Consider the following 25,562-nt stretch of genomic DNA (forward strand, 5'->3'; position numbering starts at 1 on the left):
TGAAACGGGCCTCAGCCGCGAGGCGGAGGAGACAGCGGGGAGCGGAGAAAGAGAAGCTAACGGACTCGGAGAAAAGTAGCTGGAAAGTTTGTCTCCAAACTCAGTAAGTGCCGCGGTTAAACTCTGCTCGCGGTTGAAATGTAGCTGGAAAAGACTCTCATGAACTTTTGTGATAAAGTTGCGCTGTTTCGTGTGGGGCTGTGGCCATGAAATGAGAGGTTTATGTCGCTGTTTTGAAAGAGGGAGGCGCTGCAGTGTTTTTCTGTCTTTTTTTCACTCTGTCATTGGCCGCTGCTTCTGTGTGTTCGCTTTGGAGACGCTTTATTCACTCACGTGTCCTCTGTGCGTCTGAAATTGGGCATAAAAGTCATGTAATGTGTGCTGACCATAAAATATCACGGTGAAAGTCATCATAGCTTGCAGAGCATAGACCCATCTCCCAACCCAGCTTTGAGAATAGATTAACGGCAATATTTTTTTTAGCGCCCGATAAGAGTCTCGCGTTAACGCCGATAACGGCCCACCACTAATTATTACCATTATGGAACAAAACCTCTAGTGCAATAAGTTGCTGCACTTTAAATTATCCACAATCCCACAACCTTCACAATAACAGCACAAACAAACATTTGGGTAAAAACTTTAAACTTTCTAATGACTTAAATTATGCAAACTGCCTGTAGTCTGTATTAAATGCCTGTAATGTTATATAACAATAACTGTTGCCTCTTGCACTGTATCATTATTATAGAACTGTTGTCTGGATTTGTTGAGTTTTTAACACAGACTCTCTTCCCTTTATCCCGCAGCTTTACACATTTCTTAAAGCAGGGCTACACTTTTACGCCGCAGGTTCCCGGCCCACTCCATCTCCATTTGATTTCTCCCAAACTCCCCCAAACTGCTGCGTCAACTCCGTAAACGGCTTTTATTAGTCTGATAAAACCCATTTTGTTGCTCTATAAAAAGAAAAAGAAGAAGAAAAAAAAAAGACACTGAAAGGAAAGGCACGGGGGATGGAGCTGGAGATACCGCCCTGAATCTAAATAACAGGCTTTTTAACGCCGCTTTCTGCTGCGCGAGGTGAAGAGGCTGGTAAAAATAACATGACGTGACTTACTCTGGGCCATTATTATTGGTGTGGTAAACAGCTCCGCGCAGGAAAGGTACTTTTGTTTGAGCCGATGAATAATGGGCGATTCAAGTGTGCAATTTTGCCACATTATACTGTATCTTGTAAATAGAGTTGCTGGATTTCCTATGAATATAACTTCAATAAATACAAAAAAACTAGAAATTTAGTGGGAACAGTGACTTTGTTTATGTCCAATTATTTCATAAGAGCAAATACTAAGGATGCACAGAGCCGATACTGGAAAAAATATGATATCGGGTATCAGCTACAAACATCCGATACTAAACCGACACCAGTTTTGGCTTTCAACGCCTTATAAACACAACTATCACCGACTAAATCTAAGTGAATAGGGGCATGCTGTATGTCATTTTGAAGCTAAGAACCTTAGTTTTAACATAGATACAGACGGCATCTCTCGAATTGCCCATATATGGTCATTTTTGAAAACAGTTAAGGGGGAAAACAATTTTGAAAAAATCTAAACTTTGTCTAATTATTCAAAAACTACTGTAACAAATGCTGAATTATTATAGTTTCTACTAAATAATGATACAAAGACATGGGGAGGAGCAAAGTGGTTCAACAGCCCATAAATACATGAATAACGGAGAATGCTAACTTCATGCTACATGTTAGCATCGGGCTAATGCTAACGGTTAGCTAGCGCTTGCTACAACTGCCGTTTTTTCACTTCTACTGAACAATCTGCTGTGAGAAAATATCCATATGGGCCCGATTTACACTTGACTTTATTTGTGTGTCATAAATAAGTTGATATTCCACCAGAAAATGGATAAAAAGAGTGAAAAATGTGTTTCTCTAAAGATTCTATTTTCCCCTTCAGCGAAGCCACGCCCCCTTCTATGACGAGATGCCGTCTGTATCTATTCAGCAACTAATAAAGGCTGGGACAAAAACTATGACAGAAATACCTTAATGGGATGCAAGTTTGTGATTTTATACTCACTACTGCCACCTCAGGTCTTACGCGTAACTGCAGCTTCTATATTAAGCTCGTGCATGACGGCACTTTGGACCCGAATTAACACCCTTTTGAGTGACAGTGCAGGATTTTAGAGGCAGTTGTGGTGAACAGGTCTGGGCTCTTTCTACTCATTAGGACATGGCTGGAACATGTGGGGGGAGGAAAATATATAATTTTAACATTTTTAAACTCTGTATAGTCCCTTTAAAGGAACAGGCTAACGTTTTTCCATACTGAGATATGTTCTTGCCTGAGCTTAGACGAGTTGATGCGTACCCGTCTGGTCTTTGTGCGTGCCATCAGTCGCGCAAAACGACCAAAGATGTTTGTTCCGGCTAAATCCCATTTAGACCGATGAGGGCAGCAAATCCAGGTGAAGTAAGTGACTGTGCACTTCAATACAAATCCAAAGAGTCAAATGTACAAAATTGCAGCTGCTTTATTAAGTTGAAATTCATGTCAAGTTCCAATAATTCATCATAAAATCCAGTCCATTATTTCCATAAAAAAGGGCTAAAACCACACACAGTGAAGCGTCATAGTTGACGACATGTCAACTATGAGCTCTTCTGGATGGTCCTGTGCGACTGAGGTGTGGCTCCCCATTTATAGAGCACCACCACAGCACCTCCTAGTGGTGACACATGGCTCCAACAATGTTGTAGCATTTGGCCTCTCCCAATGTGTTCCTATAGCTCCAAACGGGGGTGAAGTTGGAAGCTATCCCGCTCTTCCACAGGCACAAAGACCAGACAGGTACGTATCAACTCGTCTAAGCTCAGGTAAGAACATATCTCAGTATGGAAGAACTGTGTCCTGTTCCTTTAAGTGGCCTAATAAAGTAAAATCGGCCACTGCTGGAGCGGCCAAAGCTGACATAACATCAGATCACTTTATGTTAGTTGTTTATATTAAAGTAAAATAGCCTGTCCCAAGGATAGTGTTGAAAGTCCAGTGATCCTTGTTTTTATTAATAGATATAATTGATAATTTATCTGTAGCATGATGACAAGACAAGAATCTCACAATGGAGATAAAAGGATCATTCACTTTTTCACAAGACACTTTAAAGAAAGTCTCTTGGTATCGGATATCGGCAGATGCTCAAACCCCCAGTATCGGTATTAGAGGTCGACCGATATGGGTTTTTCTAAAGCCGATGCCAAAGCCAATATTTTGGGACTTTTCCAATGCCAAAAAGTCTCACTTTCGGTCCCGGAGATATCGGCTTTTTTCGGCGCTAGATCGGCCGATATTGTAAAATCCTCAAATATCGGTCGACGTCTAATGGGTATCGGAAGCAAAAAAGCTGGATCTCTAGCCAATACAATTCATTATTCACATCAGCTCACTTTTTGTATTTCCGAGTCAGCTCTTTCCCATGAGAATGTGTAAAAACAAAGCTTAGACTTTTGTTTAACTTGAGTAAACCATGATGCTCATGAAGGTCACATGAAATAGACTACTACTTTTTTGTCGCTGCACTTTCATCAGTAATTTCTTTGTTACATTCCTGTCACATTCTTGTCGCCCTTTTGCCGCCTTTCACTGGCTTTTGTGTCAGTTTTCTTGATGATTTTTGTTTTGTTTGTTGTCACACAATATTTCTCTCTCCAAATCTATGAAAGTGAAATTCTTGATGTGAATAAAAATAAATAAATAATGCCACACAAAAAAGACCCGTCAGGTGGAAATTGTTGCTATTGTTGATGAAAAAGTGACAACAGAGCCCGACAAACATTCTTTTCTATTCTGCAAGGACTGGAACAGAACAGGTTTGGTGAAGGTGTCTGGCCTTACGGAAACTGGATGGAAATCTCAGTGTGGGTGTCGAAGAGGGAGATGGACTGAATATGAAGCAAAACATCATTTTTGTTCATGATGAGGCTAAATACTATACCTCTAAACACATTGAGTGCTTTGGGGATTTAGCTGTTGAGCAAACCAGACAATTTTTCATGATATTTGTAGCACCATAGCAAATTCTATGTTATAGCTATGGACACATGTTCGTTTGAAAGGTGAGACTCTAAGCTCTCCATGGGTGAAAACCGTTTAATTCTAAGTGCCTCGGTTCCTGAGAAATCTAAGCTAAACAGAGGCTTGTTTTGATCAAAATCACTTTTCTAGAAACGGCGATAACGGGGGTTTTATGCAACACTCTCCTTTCTGATTAACTCCTCTCTCCTCTCTGGACAGACATTAACGTTATGGGAAGAGGCAAATGCCTAAATATTTCCGTTTCAAGATCGGAACACCGCGTTTTGAAACCGCGTGTTATCGATCGCTTTCGCTCATTATCGCGTGTGCATTTAAACAGCCTGGTTCTTGGATTGAAGACTTTAACAGGATGTTCCTCAGCCGTCCTTGGACCGATTTTAACCATTTAAAAACTCGGAGAAATGTCAAAATCACAACTGCTTTAATCTTTATCTTTACACAGCTGTTCGCTGCGCAACACCACACCCCCTAGGACTAAAAAAGAAAGAAAAGAAACACAGTAATAGATAGGAAATGTCCAGATTGTGACTTTTTACACGTTTTTGATCGTCATTTATTTAACTTCCGTTCACACATAAGGTGTATTAGAGGGTCTAGTTTCGTAATAGTAAAGTTCTTACGTTTTTGGCACTCAATGTGTTAACCCCCACCTGAACTGAGCATATTTTCTCCAGTTTGGCTTTACCTAAATCTAAAAGCTTCTTGGAAAAAAAGCATCAAAATAGCGACGAAAAGGAGGATGAAAACGCAACAAAAGCGTAAGGAAAAAGCAACTGAAAAAAGTGACACAAATAAGTGACAAAAAGCGGCAAAGAAGCAACGAAAGGGCGACAACAGCGTGCCAGAAAAGCAACAATAATACAACAAAAGAGTGACAAAAATGTGGCAATATCCCGACAACAAAAGGTGACGAACAAAACAATGAAAAAGCAACAAAAACATGACAAAAAGCAACTACAAACAACAAAAATGTGGTGACAACGTGACAAAAAGAGGCCTTAGCTTTCAAATAAGGCATTACACTGTTGCTTTCCAGTCGAGAAGCTTTTAGACATGGGTAAAGCCGAACGGTAAAGTGGCTAAAGTTGATTTTTGACAATATAAACCCTCAAACCTTCTCCACATATGGATGTTTGTCCAAGGAAATGAAGACGACGAAACGGTTCATTTTCAGTTGAGTTCTCTCCATTTCCGTTTACGGCGTGAAGCGCCCCATCCCATCCAACCGAACTTTCCGACGCCTCTAAACTAAATCCGACATGCCCCCGTGTTACCTTACTTTAACCTGCCTATAGCTCTCCATGACTTCGAGTTTCCCTGCCCTCCTTTGTCCCAGTCCAATTTAGCCGTCTGTCTGCAGCTCTGTTAGTTCAGTACAGTCGGAGGAGAACTGTCAGGGCCCTACACTCCCCCCCCGCTCCCGCTCACTCCGTCAGAGGGGCAGCCAGGCAGGACCACCGCGGCGCCGCCCGGACCACCTGCCCGCCTTCGCCACAGAATGAGCAAAGAGCAGAGCAGGAGGGGGAAGAAATGTGGCGTGAACGGGGAGTAAACAAGGACCAAACTAGGACTAAAGCGCGACGAAAACGAGGTCTGACTGGAGACTAATTGGGGACTAAATCGGAGGATCCTCGTTCCTGGAAAGTGGATCTCATACTTTATTTTTTTAAAGCATTTGCACAGATATTTACGATGAACGACCACACGAGAAAGCCTACCAGCGGAATCAGCACGAGTGACAGTTTTACCGCGCTAAGAATTAATTGGCAAAGCTGTTCTAGCCTTGATTGTGGCGTATAGTTTTATTTATTTATTTCAAATGCTCAAAAGTACAGCTTCGACTGTGTGTGGCCTTATAAAAAGAGACAGACAGTCATTCAAATGGCCTTCGCTTAGTCTTTGTGCCTGACGGTCGTCTTTTCAACAATGTAAAAATACTAATGCAAAAAAGACCTTGCCAATCCACACACAGACATGCATAAGCTGATAATAAAGAGCGCTAATACAGGACCTTTTGCTTCTACTTGAGTAATATCACAATGAAGTATCTGTACTCTTACTTGGGTGGGAAAAAAATAGTAACTCATGACACTGTGAGCAAATCCTTAAAGCAGAACTAAATAACTTGTTTACCTTAGTAAATCCTTTCCGTTGTCCCTTTGGGGGTAATACAAGTGTTAATGGGATGATTGGGGGGGGTTTCATCTCCCCCTGGTGTCTCTGGCCAGAAAACCACAATTACAGCTTTCCTGCTTACGGGTCGGAGCTACCAATACACACTGGAATCATGACGAAGACGCTAACAAAGCTAACTGCGGGCTAGCGCTACTTAAACAGTATTTACAGCCAAGTTTGAGTGAAAAAAAGTATCTCCATTGTGTAATTGGATGCACAATATCCCTCTGTCCCGCTGTCTTTTCTGTCAGCGTAGTATTTACTCTCATGGAAAAATCATGAGACACCTGCAGTGGCGCTTATGGCCTCTAGGGGCATGAGTTACTTAGTACTGCTTTAAGGAAAACATCTAATATTCAAATGTTCACATCATTTATTTTTTCTCATAATTTATGTCAGTGTTTCCCCACCAGGGGTACTTGAGCATTTGGCAGAGGGTGCTTAAAAGAAATGGAATAATACGGAATAATCTATGTTTAGTGGCTCACTTTGTTAAGATTTTGGCAGGATCCTCAAGGTAGGGGGTACCCGGAGTATAAATGAATGCCTCAAGGGGGACATGGGACAAAAAAGGGTTGGAACCACTATTTACTCTGTCTTTAGTGAAACATGAATAAGATGTTTGCAGCTAAGTACTCCACTACTCAAATAACATTTTCTCCAAGCACTTTTTTACTTTTTCTTGAGTACTGTACTTTCCGGACTATAAGTCGCACTTTTTTTCATAGTTTGGCTGGTGCGACTTATATCAAAATAGATAAATTCAGATGTTTTTTATTTTCACACTGACAGCCGCTAGAGGGCGCTCTAGGCTTGTGTACCAGTATCTGCTACTCCTGCTACCTCCATGCCAGGTAGTTGCCAAGCCTGGTGTGACTTATACTCTGGAGCGACTTTTATATGTTTTTTTCTTCTTCATTATGCCTTTTTTGGCTGGTGCGACTTAGGGTGTATTCAGACCTGCACTGTTTGGTCCACTTTAAACGGATCAGGGTTCGTTTTGAACGCTGGTCCGGATTTTCTATGCAGGTGTGAATACAGCAAACGGATCCTGTTGCGGATCAAAGAAGAGAACACCTGAAAAAGTGGGTCTCGGTCGCTTCCAAACGGACTCTGGTCCAGTTCGCTCCAGGTGTGAATATAAACCACTGTTGATCCGAAACAACTGCGGGATACATGCGCCTTTTTGGGCTTAACAAGCCACCGTAGCAAGGCCCCGTGAGAAAAGTTATCCCTTCGCGGCTGTTAACGCTAAGACTGGATGGATGCTACAAACAATGAGCCGTGGACAGACCTGGAGCCTCCCGGATATTTGAGCAGATGCACTAACCCAACTGCGAAAAAGACACTCAAAAATGCGTTCATGTTTAGCGAGAAAATGAAGCAGACGGGCTTCGAGCGTCTCCTGAACAGCCGCGGACGCCGCAGCGCGCTGTCAAAGTGGAAAAAACTTCGCCAAACTTAAATGAAAGTACGAGACGCATTAAAGAAAAGTGGAGGATCAAGACCAACAGTTTGTCCCGTGGACATAATGGAAACAAACCGCTCAGCAGACGACCCTTCATCCGCACAAAACTCCTCTTCCTCCAGCTGCTCCGGTGAAGCTGAGGTTAAAGGCCTCTCACGTTTCTTTTATTATCATAGTAAGCATCAAATTTTCATTTTTATTTCATTTGTTGTGGTCCTTGCTGTCCAATGGGAGCCTCGATCGTCACACACGTGTATGTGTTTACAAAATACAGTTCGAACTGCACCAAACGAAAAAAAAAGTTCGCTTCTGATCCGGAACAAACAAGCGGAGCAAAGGACTTTTCTGGTCTGAATACACCCTTATACTCTGGAGCGACTTATATATGTTTTTTTCTTCTTCATTATACCTTTTTTGGCTGGTGTGACTTATACTCCAGAGCTACTCATAGTCCAGAAAACATGGTCAATATTTTGGCCACTCTACCCAGCTCTGGTGACTTGAAAAACAAATACGCTTAACGTTACTATGTTACCGTTATTCGCCTATCACTTATTTTGGCAGCTCAAAGAAGCCCCCGAAGAAGTTCAGGAAAGATAATGCGATTCACATACACCAAAAGAGAAACATCATCGGATTACAGCGCGAGTTTGTTGTGGCATTGTTTTGAAGCGCTTCTGCAATGTCACTAGATTTATTTTCCCCCTCCCCGTCCATTGTCACGCTCATTTTTCACCATGATCTTGTTTTGACGATGGGAAAGTCGGACCATCGCACAAATCCCCAAATATTCTCAATAGGGTTAAGGTCAGGGGGGGGAAAAAAAATCCATCGATGGAATAACCTGATCATTCAAGCTGACCTCATTCTTTCACATCAAATCAAGGCAGCGACTTCATTTTCTTTAACCGCCACATGTGATTTTCTCATTTTCAGGCGCAGTTCAGCTTTGTCCCGAGCTTCGGAGGGAAAGCGCACGCCTGAAATTGCCGTGCATCCGCTGTGGAGGTAAACATATAGTGGGGCTGTGTCGTGTGGTGCTGTTACCTCGGCAGGCTTCGAGTTGGCCCTGGAGGACTTTGCGTATTTCTGACACCCACATGTTCTTCACATCCATGGAAGGAGCCTAAAGACAGACACGACAGTCAGCGCATACAGAAGAGAGAGAAGAGAAGGGGGGGGAAGAGGGAGAGGGAAGCCTGGTGCAACACTGCCATCATGTGGACGTCCGGGAAAACAACGCTCAAACACAGAAACGCTCTGGAATATATTGATACAGGGGCAGCGATGCTTAAAAAGAGGTTTGGTTTTGAGGTGGAGCCATGTGTGTTTCTGTTCCCAGGAAGATGAAACTATTGAAACATTTGTTTTTCTTTTGTCCAGTGATAAAAGGTTTCTGGCAAGACGTCATGAATTGGCTTAAAAAGAAAATGAAGAAAATTACACGATTAAAGTTAGAACAAATTCTTTTTGGGAATGACGACCTGCCGAAGGAACTTTTTTAGAATTTATAATATCATAATTATGGGTAAATACCACATACATAAAAGTAAATGGCAAAACAAGAATCCATCCCTATTGGTTTTTAAAATAGAATTGAGGGAGTTCTTTGCTTCCTTGAATCTTCTGAAAGACTCAAGTGATTACATTTACTCTCTATGTGAACATGTCTCTCCCCATTTCGTAATAAGATTATTAGTAGATTATCATAAAATCGACTCAATGTCTCATTTGCAGGGCTGTGGTTGCTATCCATTATTGATAATAGCAGCTTAGATGTTGGTTGGTTGATTGATACCAAGTCAAAGGTAAGTAAAGAGGCTTGTATTACATTCACAGACACATTTCTAATCTGCTCAAAACTTAACACACAATGTCAGACTGACTTTAAAGGGATATTTCAGGATTTTTTTTAACATAAGGCCATTTCATAGTTCTCCAGAGTGTTGTTGATTTCTGGAGGGATCTTTTTTTTTAATTTTTAATTAATGCAGTCCTTGTATATGAAGAGTTTAGTGGTGCTAGGCTAGTGCTAGGCTAGCGCATGTCTATGGTAACTAGTAGCCTGCATTAAAAACCTCCTCAAAATCATGGGCTTGTCCTCCAAACGTTGCCATTTCTGATTTGTAGAAAGCTCCTTTGTGAATTCCACGTGTACTAATGCCGGCCACAGGTAAACAAACTACTGTAGATCCGGTAACCGAGCAGATCACTCCGCCACTTCGTAGCTACAACCAGGAAGCTGATGCTGCTCAAATATAAGTTATTTTAAATGCAAAACAGTTATATTTCAAAACATATTCAGTCAACACAGACATTTACATGGGTAGTCTGGTGTTATAAGTGATTTGCCTCAGGTGCTCTGTGCTTTGGTCAGACAGTTTTTAATGCAGGCTACTAGTTACCATAGCCTAGCACTAGCCTAGCACTAGCCTAGCACTAGCCTAGCACTAGCCTAGCACTAGCCTAGCACTAGCCTAGCACTAGCCTAGCACTAGCCTAGCACCATTAAACTCTTCAAATATAAGGACTGCATGAATAAAAATAAAAATGTCTCTCCAGATAAAGGAAATGAGGCCCTATGTCCAAAATCCTGAAACATCCCTTTAAGCTTTTGAAACTCAGCTCAACGTGTTTACACTTTGTTAATGAGTTCAGGTTATAATATTTTAAATGTGAGAGTTTTATAAACAAACACAATTTTATCTGAGACTTTCTCTATAGCCGTATAACAAAACTATCTCTGTCCACACCAGAGATTGCACACAAAACCGATGACGCGACGTTCCATCACCGTGGGCTCATTTATTTATATCAAACTAATAACGTTGCCATGGATACGCGCAGCTTGGAGAAGGAAATATCCAGATTTTCTGTCCACACCTCTCCGTTTATACAGCAACGTCTCCACTTTGCAGAGCGTTTACAAAAGCATCCAAAGTAATGACGTCATATAAACTCAGATATTTGCCAGATAAATAAGTATCTATGGACTGGAGATCGGGACAAGGCCGGATCTCCAGCTAAAAAACAGATAAAAGGCCAAAAACTGTTTTACACCTAATTTCTCCATTTCACCATTTCTCCAGGCAAAATGAGGATACTTTTATATTTTAAAACTAGTTGTGTATGGGGAAAAAAAATCAATGCGAATATTAAAGGTATAGCGGAGGACGTTCTATTTCCAGGTGGATCACCAAGACGATTGGTCAGAACGCACCGAGTCGTTTGAAAATGGCAGAGGGTCGCAAGAGAAAAAGTGTCTTTGAAGTGTCTGAGAAGAAGAGAAAGGCTTCAGAAGAGAGAAACAAGACCAGAGTGTTTTTGGGAGATTCTTCCTCCTCGGAGGCAGGTAGAGCGCTGCGCATGCGCATTTTTTTTTTTTAAAGTGGAGAGGGCGGTTCTTTCCTAAAATTCGGGAAAATCCTCCTGTATACCTTTAATGCCAGAAAAGCATTGCTAAATAAAAAAATGTAATATTTATTTGTGATCAGATGTTTAAAAAGAGCCTTGTATTGGCTCTACAGCTCTACTAAAATCAGCTAAGCCCTATTACAGTGAAAAGGGTTAAAGGAAAGAGGGTAGATACTTTTATGCACATCCCACTTTGCAGTTTTTTATTTATCAAAACAATTCAAAAACATCACATGAAATTTCAATTCAATATATTTATGTTTCTCATCCACAGGCAACATGTCTAAAAGTTGAAGGAGGGCGGATACGGTAAGTGTCGGTGCTTGTTGTTGTTGTGGAAGGGAACTGTACCTGGATGATGTAAACTTCCTCTCGAGCGTTGAACCAAACTTCGAACTTCTTCATGTCTCCTTTGACGTTCTCCGTGATGCCGACGGAGCTCATCTGCACAGAGACACAAACACACACGGCATGTTCACTTCTTCAACATACTGTCATATTTTTAATTCCTTATCTCCATTTTTGTTGCTTCTCGTCGGAAAACGTTTAAATCTCAAATGAAGTTTATTAAGGGGAGACACTACAGGCAAAAGTCAATTTTTTCAGTTTTCAGGTTTTGGGCCAAATTGGTCTCTTAACATACAAGCTTTCACCCGGAAACAGAAAATATGCCTAATCTTCACAATAACATGTTTAAATATTGCGCTGATTCAATGTTCCCCCATAGACTTATATGGGAGAATGCAATTTCAAGGACCTTTTTCTCAAAACACATTTTTCTGTCATTGTGGCGACACTATGTCCACGTCAGTCGGACCTAAAGACTTCAAATTTTCCAGCCTTGGACTGAACAATATTTGGAAGATTTTTTCAGAGTGATTTTTTATTATTTAATCCCTTAAGCCCCATTTATTGAGTTTTGAATGTCAAAAAAATAATAAAATTTTCCACTAAAAAACAGCTTATTTTAAAACTAAACAAGAAATCCTAAATCCCCTCTGAGAAAGTCTTGGTAACTCATTTATCAATAAAATGAAACCATAAATTTGAATGTAGCTCTGTCCATTATTCAGATTTCGTCGTCGAAAAGATGTGAAATTTGGGGCATTTTTAGGCAAAAACACCTTGTTCTTATATGAAAAGATAAAATGACAGAAAACTTGCAATGTATAGTTTCCTTACATTTATGCCAGTGATCTACAGCAAACGTTTCAACTTGATATCTGTAAATATACTTTTTTTCCCTATTCACCTGCAGTGTCTCGCCTTAAGTAACCACTAGAGGGCACCAGAGTGTTGGTTTTAATGTGAAGTCCAGCACACACCAAAAAAATCTCAGAAACTAATCTAATAGTAATTTCTCTGATACATATGTGATTGTGACTGGATATGGACATTTTAAGTTTTATGTTTGGGTATGTTTTACTTATATACTTCAAAGAGGATTAGTCGTAGTAATCCATATGTAAATGTTGTCCTTGATGCTTGTTTTGAAGCTTTTCTACCGAAGAGTAACGTAACTACTTTGAGTAGGAGTGGAAGGTGCTGACCAAGACTATTACTTTTTTACTGTTTGAGTGGAAAAGACAGATTATTTTCAGTGACGCCATAAATTGTGAGAAACAAAACATAAAATCAAGTGGAAATTGTGATATTTACAGAGATAATTCCAAGAAAATGGTAGAAAATACAGAAAAATAATGATAATTGATTCTAAAGAACATGGAGCGCGAGACGAACTGCATCTATTTTACAGATCAAAATGAAGCATTTGTCACTTGGATGTTTACTCACAGTGGAAGAAGTGAGTATTATTATTGGACACGTAGGAGCACAGATGCTGAATTATAGTTTTGCTCAGGTGGAAGTAAAAGGACTGTATGGAAAAGTACATAAATATATATAAATATTTTTCTAAGATATTCTAAATTAGCAAATGACAGTCAACATGTCAAGCCTTTAACTGTTAGAAGATAATATGAATGTGATTGATAAAACCTCCCAGTGATAAAAATAAATATAATAAACAACTCAAAATCTACTGTTCATTTATATATTCCAAAGGTTGAGGTCAGGGTAGGATGGGGTCCACATCATGAGTTTCATGTAGTTCTGAGCCACTGCAGCCGTTTCCACTCGTCAGCTTCAATGAACAGTTTAGGGGAGGCCGGAGAGAAGGTTTATGCACAACTGCAGCCTCTGGAGGGTCCTACACCTTCATGTTCGGGAGACTCCAGAGGCACCAGCAGCTTCAAATACCTGTTTGCTGCTTTGTGGCATCTGTTCTATTAATCTGATGCATTTGTCTGGCTGAAACCGTCCATATTGTGCCTTTATCTGCACAAACCCAAGTGTGCTCTGAATCAGCCACAAATCTCTTAACAGTACGATGATAAGGCTTTCCCTTTTTACATAAAATATCAAAGGTTTTCATACCTAGACCAAGGCAGTCAACTATGTCACACTTTTCATCAGCAGAGAGATCCTTTTTCTTTCCCATATTGCTTGAAAATGTTCGTCTGCTTAATAATGTGTCCTTTTCAGTAGTTTTTCCCTTAACTGGGCCTAACCTGACAACTAATCATCACAGGCGTCTGAGATTAATGTCAGTGATTCAAAGAGCCCGAGACACAAAACCATCCATGAGTTTCATTGAATAATATTTTTGTTTTACCTTTATGACACTGAAATACAATTTGCATAATAATCTGGAACACGATGTAGAATGTGCCGTTTTGAATTCTTATCTTGGATGCAGAGCGTATTGTGCTGTATCACCGGGACATGTAAATGTTTATTACATTGATTACGGGTTAGGCGTAGATAAACTTTCCATCTTCAGCCAAATCCTTTATTGAGCTTCTATAACTTACTGGACAATGTTGTAAAAAGTCAAAAATAAACTAAACTTACTCGCTTACCTTTAATGAATGAAACTGGCTATAGTTCAGGTCAATACAATTCGAAAATTGGGGTTACACAGCAGTGGCGGCTGGTCCATTATGGGCGGTGGGGCGCCGCCCCTCCTATCAATTTTGCAAATAAAATTAAAAGTTTTAAGTTTAGCAAAATCATAACTTTCTTATGTATAGATGTTTCTAACACTGGGGGAGGGGGAGCGGAGGTGTCATTTTGTCTGCCAGTTTCATCTTGTGCTGTAGCCGCTGTCACAGCATCATAAATGTGTAGTTTTGTGCTCGGGGCGGTGAGGAACAGCGCCCCAAGCATCTGACCAATGACGCTCTGATATGGTATAAAAACGTCACTGTATATCATTAATTCAACCAATCAGAGACGCGCAATAATAAATCTCCGATGGGCGCTGAGGCCAAGCGCCCATCGGAGATTTAACAGGTGAAAGACGAGGAGGCTCTACTGTAAACAAACGCGAGTAGCTCGTTGTGGGAGCAGCTCTGAGCTCACGGACGATCGGAGGAAAAACTTCTTATTTGAGAGACGGAGAAGCTTCGTGTTGTTTTCTGAGAGGAGGTGAAAGGATTTAGTCAAACTAATGGACTTGGGACATCTTTCTTCAGTCAGAAGTCACGTCTAAACGGACTTTCCTGGAGGTAGCATGGCGATGCTAACTAGCTCGTCTGCTTTAGCTGCTGCTTGTTTATCTCACACTTTGGGACAAACCCTCGCTGACTTGGACAGACAGTTCTGTCCCAGGACGTGGACATTTGATGGAGAGAAGATTCAGGACCATGAGGAGGAGCTACGACAGGAGAGGGGAACGTCATTCATTCACTGAGGGAAACAGAGGTGGAGCTCCAGGTGCTACAGGAGGAGGAGGACTCTCGTCTATACGTGAGCTGCACATTATTTCTGAGCGGATCATTTGTCTGACGGTTTATACGGGTTTAAACCTGTGGCTCTGAGGCTCATAATGAAACCACAGCAGGTCTGGGACTAAAACTGTACATGAAATCAAAGAGGAAACACCTCCTGCCTTTGTTCTGGTTCTGTTGGTGCAAAACACAAATCAGTGGTGCACAACACAAATATGTATAGTGACTATCGTTACACTTTAGTCAGAAATGATTTATATAAGTTTTGAATTATTCTACATAAAATAATAATATTAAATGCCCCAAAGATAACTTTCTTTTTTAAGTTAAAATCAATGTTTATTATAAGTATCTTCTAAAAAATAAATAATAGGTAGGTAGAGGCAACAGCCCCTCCTAGTTTTCACATCACCAGCCGCCACTGTTACACAGTCTTTTTCTGCGGCCATATATTAATTAAAAAGTCCAGTATTGGATCCCACAAAGAGGAACAAAGCACAACTGTAGGATCTTATGGCGGTTCAAAATGAAACTTCTGCAAACCGTGACTTTTCACTTTTAATTATCAAATCCTCTTTAGCAGACAGTCCCATGACTCATCTGAAAACTATAAAGGTCGCTCTCGTGAATATGCATGAAACACTTGACATACTGTACGAATGGAAACTTCTCACTGTGTTATTTTTTTGCATTTAAAAGGGCGTGATTATTATCAGAATCGTTGGGGAAGTAGCTCTTTTCTGAGATCTCTACATTCTGAAATGCTTGTGTGATTCTTGTGTTACATTAGTTTATATGTCAGTCTTCAGTTTAAAAGCTAAACGCTCTGTTTGCAGCGATTTGTGCTAGATATTTATCAAGTAGTGCTTCGGCGACTCAAGGCCGCAGAAGGAGACGATACACTCGAGGGCTGTGAAGAGTGTGTTTTGGGGGAAAAAAGGAAAGAAAGTACATTAAATCAGATTCCTTTAACCACAGCATCTGCGGCGGTTGCTTGATGTTGCACAACAAAAAACGCTTTACAGGAATTTGTAGCAGGTTTGATGTGTCACATGGTAGAAATTTCTTCACTATGATCTCAGTTTTCACTTCCCTTTTGTCTCGCTGAGCCGTTTCGCTTTTACCACGCACTGAAATGAGTCACTGGGTCAAAGCTAATTTTGGTTTTCTTTTTGGAGAACGCTGATCGTCCGTATGCAGCAGACGGACTTCTCATTAAAGAAACTAAAACCTAAACCGGACCCGAAGGACCTTTGTCACACTGTCAGAAAAGTGTCATGACAAAAACCAGCAGCTCAGAGAATTGTTATAATAGTTAACCCCTTAACTCCCGCCTGAACCAAGAGGATCATTTTCCTCACATCATCAGATTTTTTCCCATCATTTTTTTGTTGGGTACTCATTTTTGTAACTCATTTTTTTTGTCATTTCTTCGTCTAATTTTTGTCATTTTTTGGTCAAATTTTTATCACATTTTTGTCACATTTTTTGTCATTTTTTTGTCATTTTTTGAAACTTTTTTGTCATTTCTTTTGTCATTTTTGTGACATTTTTGTCACTTTTTCATAAATTTTTCGTCACTTTTTTTGTCATTTTTCGTCAACTTTTTGTCAATTTTCTCTCACATTTTTGTCATTTTTTTTGTCATTTTTTGTCTAATTTTTGTCATTTTTTGGTCAAATTTTTATCACATTTTTGTCACATTTTTGTCATTTTTTATTCATTTTTTAGTCATTTCTTTTGTCATTTTTGTGACATTTTTGCCACTTTTTCATCATTTTTTCGTCACTTTTTTGTCAAACTTTTCTCACTTTTATGTCACATTTTCATAATTGTTTTCGTCTCCGTTTTGTCACTATCTTCACACCTGGAGAAAATGTGCTCGGTTCAGGTGGGAGTTAAGGGGTTAACTAGTAGGGCTGGGTACCGTTAAACGACACCAGTCTGGTATCGGGAAAAATGTTTAGGTAGTACTGGGAACGAAAAGAAATCTTATATCTGTAGATCCAAGGTTTTATTATGTCTGCTGGTTAATTAACAACAACAAAAAAAGACATTTCCCCCAATAGGTTGCGTTCACATGACATCACAACATTCTAAAAGAGCCTACAGTTTAATTATGTTGCATTATGGGTAGTGGAATTTATTATTATCATTATCATATGTCAAAAGTGACGGGTCTGAAACTGTGGCCTCATGTTGCCAATATTCAGAACATTTAAACTGGAATGAGAAATAAAAATATATAAACCTTTTTTATTTGTCAATAAGGAGGTGGGCAGTAAATTCAATATTTGTTTTAAATTGTGATGTACATCCAAATAGGCTAGGCCATCTAAATGTAATTTATTTGTATGTTTTATGAGTGATCTGATGTACAACATAGCAAAGCGATCGCTAATTTGACAGACGGAAATGTACCCACTATATTTAACATCAACACCGTTTTGAAACTTTTCTCTGTGAAGAAGGAGAAGGACAAGGAGGAGAAGAAGAAGGTGAAGAAGAAGAAGGAGAAGGAGGAGAAGTAGGAGAAGAGGAAGAAGGAGGAGAAGAAGGAGAAGAAAGAGGAGAAGAAGAAGAAGGAGGAGGAGAAGGAGAAGAAGAAGAAGAAGGAGAAGAAGAAGAAGGAGAAGAAGGAGAAGAAGGAGAAGAAGGAAAAGGAGGGGGAGAAGGAGGAGAAGTAGGAGAAGAAGGGGGAGAAGAAGAAGAAGCAGAAGAAGAAGGAGAAGAAGAAGAAGAAGGAGAAGAAGAAGAAGGAGAAGAAGGAGAAGAAGGAGAAGAAGGAAAAGGAGGGGGAGAAGGAGGAGAAGTAGGAGAAGAAGGGGGAGAAGAAGAAGAAGGAGAAGAAGGAGGAGAAGGAGAAGAAGGGGAGAAGAAGAAGAAGGAGGAGAAGAAGAGGGGAGAAGAAGAAGAAGGAGGAGAAGAAGGAGGAGGAGAAGGAGAAGAAGAAGAAGGAGAAGAAGAAGAAGGAGAAGAAGGAGAAGAAGGAGAAGAAGGAAAAGGAGGGGGAGAAGGAGGAGAAGTAGGAGAAGAAGGGGGAGAAGAAGAAGAAGCAGAAGAAGAAGGAGAAGAAGAAGAAGAAGGAGAAGAAGAAGAAGGAGAAGAAGGAGAAGAAGGAGAAGAAGGAAAAGGAGGGGGAGAAGGAGGAGAAGTAGGAGAAGAAGGGGGAGAAGAAGAAGAAGGAGAAGAAGAAGAAGAAGAAGGAGAAGAAGAAGAAGAAGGAGAAGAAGGGGGAGAAGAAGAAGAAGAAGGAGAAGAAGGAGAAGGAGAAGAAGGAGGAGAAGAAGGGGGAGAAGAAGAAGAAGAAGGGGGAGAAGAAGGAGAAGAAGGGGGAGAAGAAGGAGAAGAAGAAGAAGAGAATTTCCTTTATCATGTGGCCTGACCTTGAGTGAGTGTTTGAAGCTGTAGGACGGCGTCTTCTCGTGGCCCTCGCTCGTCTCCTCTCGCTTCTTACAGAACAGCAGAATCTTGTCGTAGAGGAACAGGTGCCTCTGCATCGGCTTGAACCGCGCCAGGTCCTTCACCTGCAAACGCACACAGTCCAGTCGAGGTTTCAGCTGAGGTTTCAATCGGAACCATCACACATTTCTAAGTTGCTGAGTGTTCTCCCATTTGGCTTTACACAAATCTAAAAGCTTCTTGGAAAAACATGCCGGAAAGGTAAATACCGGTGAAGCGGAATTGGAGAAAATGCGCTCGGTTTCGGCGGGGGCTAAGAGATTTACTACGAGCTCCGTTTCACAAGAAGCCACGATGTGTCACAAGATCACTGAGGTCTTTCCTGAGTCATCTTGTGACACATCGCGGCTTCTTGTGGAACGGATATTGCGTCACCTGTTACCGCAACAATGATACTTTTAAGTCCTTTATGATCATGTGCTGATGACGCTACTCTGTTTTCCTCGTCGCCCACAATATCTGAACCTGGCACTGAAGTGGGTCAAAACGAAGAAATTGGTACTAAACACGTCTAAAACTAAATGTATTGTATTGAACAAAAAGTGTGTTCAATCAGATACCAAAAAATCAGACTGGATTTGTCTTGGTCAGATCAAATGAATCGTATTGTTGGTATGATGGGTAAAGGTGTAGGTGTCTCACAGTCACGTGACGAGAAATGGAAGCGCGCGACATTTTGAAGGGAAACAAAAATGGCGAATGCAACGGAAAACGATCGCGATTCCACACAATCATGCAGTGTTTTTTCACCTACATCTTTTACAACTCACTTACAAGGAAATGCGGCACTTCGATACGCAAGCAAACTGTCATTGTTGGATATTACAGACCCAGACACGCTTCCGGACGAGTTATTTAATGACGCGAAGTTCTCGGTCAATATACCTTCACTCGAGTTTGGCGATATTTACATTGTACATAGTTTCTTGACTTTCCGTCTTCATACACAGGAAAATCATTAAAAGCATATACCGTAAATGCTCTAATATAGGCCGGGGCCTTTATTTACTCAAGGGCATCTAGGACCAGGCCTTTATTAGAACCAGGCCACAATTAGAGACAGGCCTTTATTTCTATTTGAGCAAAACGGACGACCAGGAAAATGAAGAAAAACGAGATTTGTGTCCATTTGCACCTAAAATATTAGGTTCATTTATTAATTAACATTTCAAACCCTCTCCCAGCGGCTGGAACATTGACGCCTTTAATTTTGTCGGGACAACAGGAAGTGTTTCGTTGCTGTTAGCGTAACATTGACATCAGTGTCACTGCAGGTTTCTGTTTCGTTTTTACCGCGGACCGGATTATTTGTTGTTATTTTGTGTAAAGGCGAGTTTAGACGGAGCGTTTGTGTTTGTGATCGATCATGAGACTGACCCGAGAGAAGACGAGACGCTCGCGCTGATGGGAGGAGTTATTTTGAGGCGTGGGACTGACCTGCACACGGAGCAGCTGGACGTGCTTTGAAGACGCGATGGAGACTTTATTAAAACCCTGGAGGGTCACACAACATTTGTTGTTTGCCCTGTTTCCAAATATCGTCACAGGAGGTTTGAAAAGTGGCTAAATCTGTGTCAAAGTTACGCTGGGATCAGCTCCTCCGCAGCGTCCCCCTCGGCCCGGGTTCCCGTTTGTTTACTTCCTACACGTGAGTTTTCATTTACACCAGTATGAGATAAATTCCTAACATGGGGATTATTTCTACCGCTATAGTTTCTAATAAAAGCCCCGGCCTGTTTTAGAGACCGGCTTTAATTTGCCTCCGCCAGCCGCGAACCCGGCCTCTGTTAGAGACCCGGCCGCTAATGGAATACAGGCCAGTATTAGAGAATTTACGGTAAAAGCCTTTCTGCATACAGATATTTTGAGTCAGGATGGGTATCGAATACATCTGTATGAAAACCAAAAAGAAAGGATATTCTCATTGTCATGAGTAAGGTAAGTTACTTGACACTTCGATAAACCAGCAGGCTATTAATACTGTAAAACTCCCCCAGCTTGTTGTATAGATAGTTATCTTTCACAGATTAACGAACAGTAAATCTCACATTGACAGTAAATCCTTCTATGCTAAAACAGTTTTCAAAAGGCTAATAATTTGATCAGATATCCGATTGAAAAGTACAATGGGACCCCGTTAAAAGAGTAAAGACATGAGAAATTCTGACACCACTAATTTGCGGCTCAACAAGTTTCAGGCATTTCAGCGGTTTTGAAATGTAGATTTTAAATGAGACGTTGGTGTGAGTTTATCTAGAGTTCATTAGCATGTATCCCGTCAAGATGGAGTATCTTAGTTGGCGTGACGTCATGCAGAAGGCACCTATAGCTACATAGAAACGATCTGCTTACGGTCCAACTCCTGTTCTGAAAGCTGTTGTCCAAAGAATAGTAATTACATTTATTCTCCATGTCATATGTCTTGTCATTGCAAACGATGATTGAAATTGTACTGGTTTAAAGGAAGCAGCCGCCCAGCCACAGTCCTAATGAGGCATAATGAGGAACAATTATCAGGCCGATCACAAAAGAAATTTCAGTTTTATTGACTGGTTACATCCTGGTACCACAGAAGGACACACCCACAAACAGCTGTTTTGCTCCCCATTTGCATCTGCGACTGTTCGGCTGAATCAACTGGCACATGCATGTCTACTTTCAACTGAACACGCGGCTTTTCTGTGAGCGTCAGTGCACATTTTGCTGAATCGATGCCACGGTAATGGTGTATTAGAGCGGTGAGCACTGAGGAGGCCATCGGATATGTTGCTTGAGACGAAATATAAGCTTTGGTGAGTGTAGTCAGGTGACGTGGTAGCCTAAACTGTCAACACGGCTCCAACTGTGTCACCGGATAAATTAAACCCCCAGACGATCTAAAACACCGTCACCGCCGCTATCTCGCCACTACATTCACTTTAATGGGTCGCGACTCAGCCCTAATTCTAAGTGTCTAAGTTACCTTGCTGTGTCCCCTCTTGTGGTCCGTCCACACGTTGAAAGATCCTTGCATCAGAAGCTTTCCCAATTCACTTAGGTTCCCCTGTCAAACACAACAAAGGTTACACTTGGTTAAAGAGATAAGCAGATGGATAGAAGACTCTGATGTCTCAATGAGCTTCACAAGTAATACAATATACAAGCCACTCCTTCACAGACATAACAAACTAGCTTTCCCTTGAAATCAGGGAATTCAAGGGAAAACAATTTTAAAGAGGCAATCAAATGAGATACTGTATAATTCTTATGGATGCACCGAAGTACTTGCCGATACCAATTACCGATACGAGTACAAGGCATTTTCTTCAGCATACTTTTTGAAGTGAATGGTGACGGTTTACAGCAGGGGTGCCCAAACTTTTTGTCTCCGAGGGCCAAAATGAAAAAGTGCCTGTGAGTCGCGGGATTGCATTTGATTCTATCTATGCAAATAACATGTTATATTAAAGAGGGGGTATTATGCTTTTTTCAATCACATAGCACCAGTCTATATCACACTACAATGATGACAAAACCTTCTGTTGGTCTGTAAATGCAGTAAATTAGAATAACTGCCTTGTATAAAATTGCTCTCTCAAAATGGCTGTAGTGAATGTCTTGAAATAGGCCTCTGTCTCTTTAAGAACCTCTGAGCCTTTCCGACACGCCCCCTCCACACGCTGTCTGTGGCATCAGTGGGGAGGGGGTTCTGCTGAGGAGCAGTGGTCGGTTACTCGGCTGGTGACGAAAGCTCGGAGGCGTCTCCAGGAGGTGGGGGCGTTCCTAGGAGGACTCAGGCAAACCTATCCCTAAAATGGGATAGCCTCAGAGTTTTTACAGATGACTCAAAAATACGTGAATGTGCCAAGGCAACACTTCAGGCATGTTTTTAATGAGGGAGTGACATAATAACATGATGCAAAGCTTGAAAAAGTCGATTTTGCATAACACCCCCCCTTTAAAACAAATGGTCACTATGGCAAAAGCCTAGTTTTAGTAGAACAAAATCAACAATTGTAGCAATTCAGTGCAAAATGTAAAAAAATAATAAAAAACACCTGTATCTACAGCACCGACAGTGACTTTAACTCATTCGCTAACTCAAAGAAAACGCTACATTAGATTATTTTGAAAGTGTCAGTTCAGCATCAATTAACAACCTTTGCAATAAAAGTTGGAAAACTGAAAGTTGATGCTACAACACTCTGTGATTAATAAATACCAAAACACCACAACAGTGTTTCCAAAAGGAGTGAAACAGCGCCCCCAATTTGACGCTGGTGGTCAAAAAGTGTACTGCATCCATATTTACCATTGAGAATGAATGGAAGAGAGCTTTAACCTGTAAGTCACTCTCTGGCGGGCCAACATAATTGTTTCAGCGGGCCAAATTTGGGACGCGGGCCTCACACCAGTTACCAATTATCTTACTAGCAACTTACTACAACCCTTATTTTTTGGATCTGGACCTTTATCTTGAAATTTATATAAAGAAATATGTTTATGTAAATTTAAAATATGGCAATGTATGGATAATCTTCAATACTTTCTACATTTTTTACTGCAGTGACACTAAATTTACACCAGTTACACTTTGTTTTGCTCATAGTTCAATCAGGAACATGCTGTGTTTATCTCCGAGCAGCATAAATGTTGGTCATTTGTGGCAGCTATGGTGCTGGCCAACAGAGACTTTGTTACCGTAATGAGCCTTTGTCCATTAAGGGTTTATGAGGAGGCGAGTTGGCGACTTCAAGATTGTTTACCACTTACCGCATTTGTTTGTGCGGACTCGGACACTTTGAAAAACTGCAGGATGATGATGAGTTTCAAAAGTTTGTGGAGGCTAAAGAGGTGATACCTACGGGGCCTTTGAGGCAGAATTTAGCAATGATAACAATATCAGTTTATCGGCTAAATTCACTTACTTAAAAAGATCAAATACAAAGGACAAGTCTTCAAAACACACTTGTGAGTAAAGACTTGGTATATGAGGTCACTGTAGAAGTGCCAATGTCCAAAAGGTCACTTTGGTCTGATAATGTTAATGTTAAAGAGGGGGTTTAATGCAAAATTGACTTTCTAAACCTTTTTACCATGTTACAATGTCACTCTCTTGTCAAAAAATATACCTGGTGCTGCGTTTCGACCCACTCGCGCACCTTTGAGTAATTTGAATCTTTCCCAGAGGCTATTCTTAGCCCCATGTGTGGCTGTGTCCAGGAAATGCTTTCCTCCTCCCTCGGTCTCGTGCTAATCCTTTCATTGCGAAGTAAAAACACTCACCGTTGCATCACAACAGGCACACTGCCTTTTGTGTCTCTGTCTTTATTGAAATAGCTGCACTGCAAAGGGGAGCGAGAGGAGAGAGGTGTGAGGGGCTAACTGGTTAATAAGTCACTAAACGGCCGCCTGGCTCGGTCTGAAACTTCAACAAGACCTGGAGAATGTTATCGATCCCATGAATCTCTTAAATCCACTGGCTCTTTCAACCGCAAAGACATTTTACTTCAAACAATACTACACAACCACAGCTAGTAAAAATAATGTTATATTGTTGATGAATTTCCATCTTCTGTAACTAAATATTTGATAGAATTGTAGCTCGTCTTCCTGCAAAATTCACAATCTCATCTAAACTGCAATTAGAAAGGTTGCAATCATTTAAAGCAACTCATGCCCCTAGAGGCCATAAGAGCCACTGCAGGTGTCGTAGCATGTTACATTTTTTTACTCATTAATTGTCCGTGAGAGTAAATACTACGCTGACAGAAAAGACAAATGGAGAGAGGGATATTGTACATCCAATTACACAATGGAGATTATCTTTTTTCATTCAAACTTGGCTGTAAATACTGTTTAAGCAGCGCTAGCCCGCAGTTAGCTTTGCCCGCTAGCCTGTTAGCTTCTTCTTCGTGATTCCATTAGTGTGTATTGATGCTCCGACCCGGTGGCAGTCAAGTTGCAAGTGTGGTTTTCTAGCCAGAGACACCGGGGGGAGATGAAAGACCCTCCAATCAACCCATTAACACTTACATTACCCCCACAGGGACTACGATTTATTAAAGTAAACAAGTTACTGAGTATTGCTTTCAGCAGTGAACTGGATTGCCCTGAGGTTTTATTAGTGTGTTTGAAAACTCTACCCAACATCCTGTTCTAATCCTGTTTCATTGTGGACACGCATTTCCTTGTCAAATATGGTTCCTCATTTGACTGGATCACAGGGAAAAGTCAGAGAAGCCTCGGGCTAAAATTTGCAGCCACTTGATTGACACCATTGGAAAGTCATTTGCATTTTGCCACCACTGATTGGAAAGAGACTGCATTGATAGTGCTACAGTTTGTAACGCTGTGTCTGTTCAATGCACTGACCTCAAACCCCGTGATGGCGATTTGATGCAGTGAATCGTTGACAGACTTGATAATGTCCAACACTGTGGCCAGAGCCTCCTCCAGCTCTGCACAGCCGTCGCCTTTACTGCACTTCAGCATTTCCTGCAAAGCACAAAATCAAAAAGGATTAACCCCGACGCCGTGTTCTCCACAAAACAAGCCAAAAAGTGAAGCGAAGAGGCCATTGCTTACTTTGAGCATGAGTTGGTACTTGGTGATCCTCTGCACCGGCTTTAGGAGGTAGGCGTCGAGAGAAAGCTTGTGGTCCAGTTTCTTCTGGCACTCCTGACAAAGAAACACATCCAACCATATGTTTTAGAGACTTTTGGAAAGCAGAGTGTTTATGTAAATGTTGGGCTGATTTTCTGGTGGTGCCACAACAGTGAGAAAAAAGGATGCTGATTTTCATGCTAATTTGGATAAAATGGTAATTTTGTGATTCACTGCTTCTCTGCTAAATGCAGCTCTTTGTTGAAACACAGACAGAGGAATCTGCATGTCAAATCACACACAGGAAGACTTTAAGAATTGTATGTATAACCATTTCATTTGTTTGAATCTAGGGCTGGGCAAAAAAATTGATTTGAATCAAAAATCGAGTTAGTAAGTCAAATCGACTCGATTTTCAGAAAGAAAAAAAATAAATAATAGCACTAATAATATGGATGTTTAAATTCTTACAAAGAATTTGTTTTTGAACTTTTTCTTTTTCTTTTTTTTTTTTTTACAGTGATTGTAATTCATAGTATTTAA

General features: G+C 40.8%; 2 protein-coding genes across 4 annotated transcripts in view; one reads left to right on the forward strand and one right to left on the reverse strand.

Moving 5' to 3' along the window:
• The window catches only part of mcf2l2 (MCF.2 cell line derived transforming sequence-like 2), a 213,814-nt gene that overhangs the window by 42,555 nt on the left and 145,697 nt on the right, over nt 1-25,562 (reverse strand). For all 3 annotated transcript variants that reach the window (XM_079574860.1, XM_079574859.1, XM_079574861.1), the window contains exons 21-26: nt 25,002-25,094; nt 24,789-24,911; nt 21,397-21,477; nt 18,359-18,499; nt 11,533-11,625; nt 8,815-8,893 (exon numbers count right to left, since the gene is read on the reverse strand). In XM_079574860.1, the coding sequence (XP_079430986.1) occupies nt 8,815-8,893; nt 11,533-11,625; nt 18,359-18,499; nt 21,397-21,477; nt 24,789-24,911; nt 25,002-25,094 (610 nt within the window). The remainder of the gene's footprint in view (nt 1-8,814; nt 8,894-11,532; nt 11,626-18,358; nt 18,500-21,396; nt 21,478-24,788; nt 24,912-25,001; nt 25,095-25,562) is intronic.
• The window catches only part of b3gnt5a (UDP-GlcNAc:betaGal beta-1,3-N-acetylglucosaminyltransferase 5a), a 66,547-nt gene continuing 41,049 nt past the window's right edge, over nt 65-25,562 (forward strand). Inside the window, exon 1 of the mRNA XM_079574969.1 lies at nt 65-75. The gene's annotated coding sequence lies outside the window, so the exon portion shown is untranslated. The remainder of the gene's footprint in view (nt 76-25,562) is intronic.

The sequence above is a fragment of the Gobius niger genome (assembly GCF_951799975.1).
Source record: "Gobius niger genome assembly, chromosome: 17".
Classification (NCBI taxonomy): domain Eukaryota; kingdom Metazoa; phylum Chordata; class Actinopteri; order Gobiiformes; family Gobiidae; genus Gobius; species Gobius niger.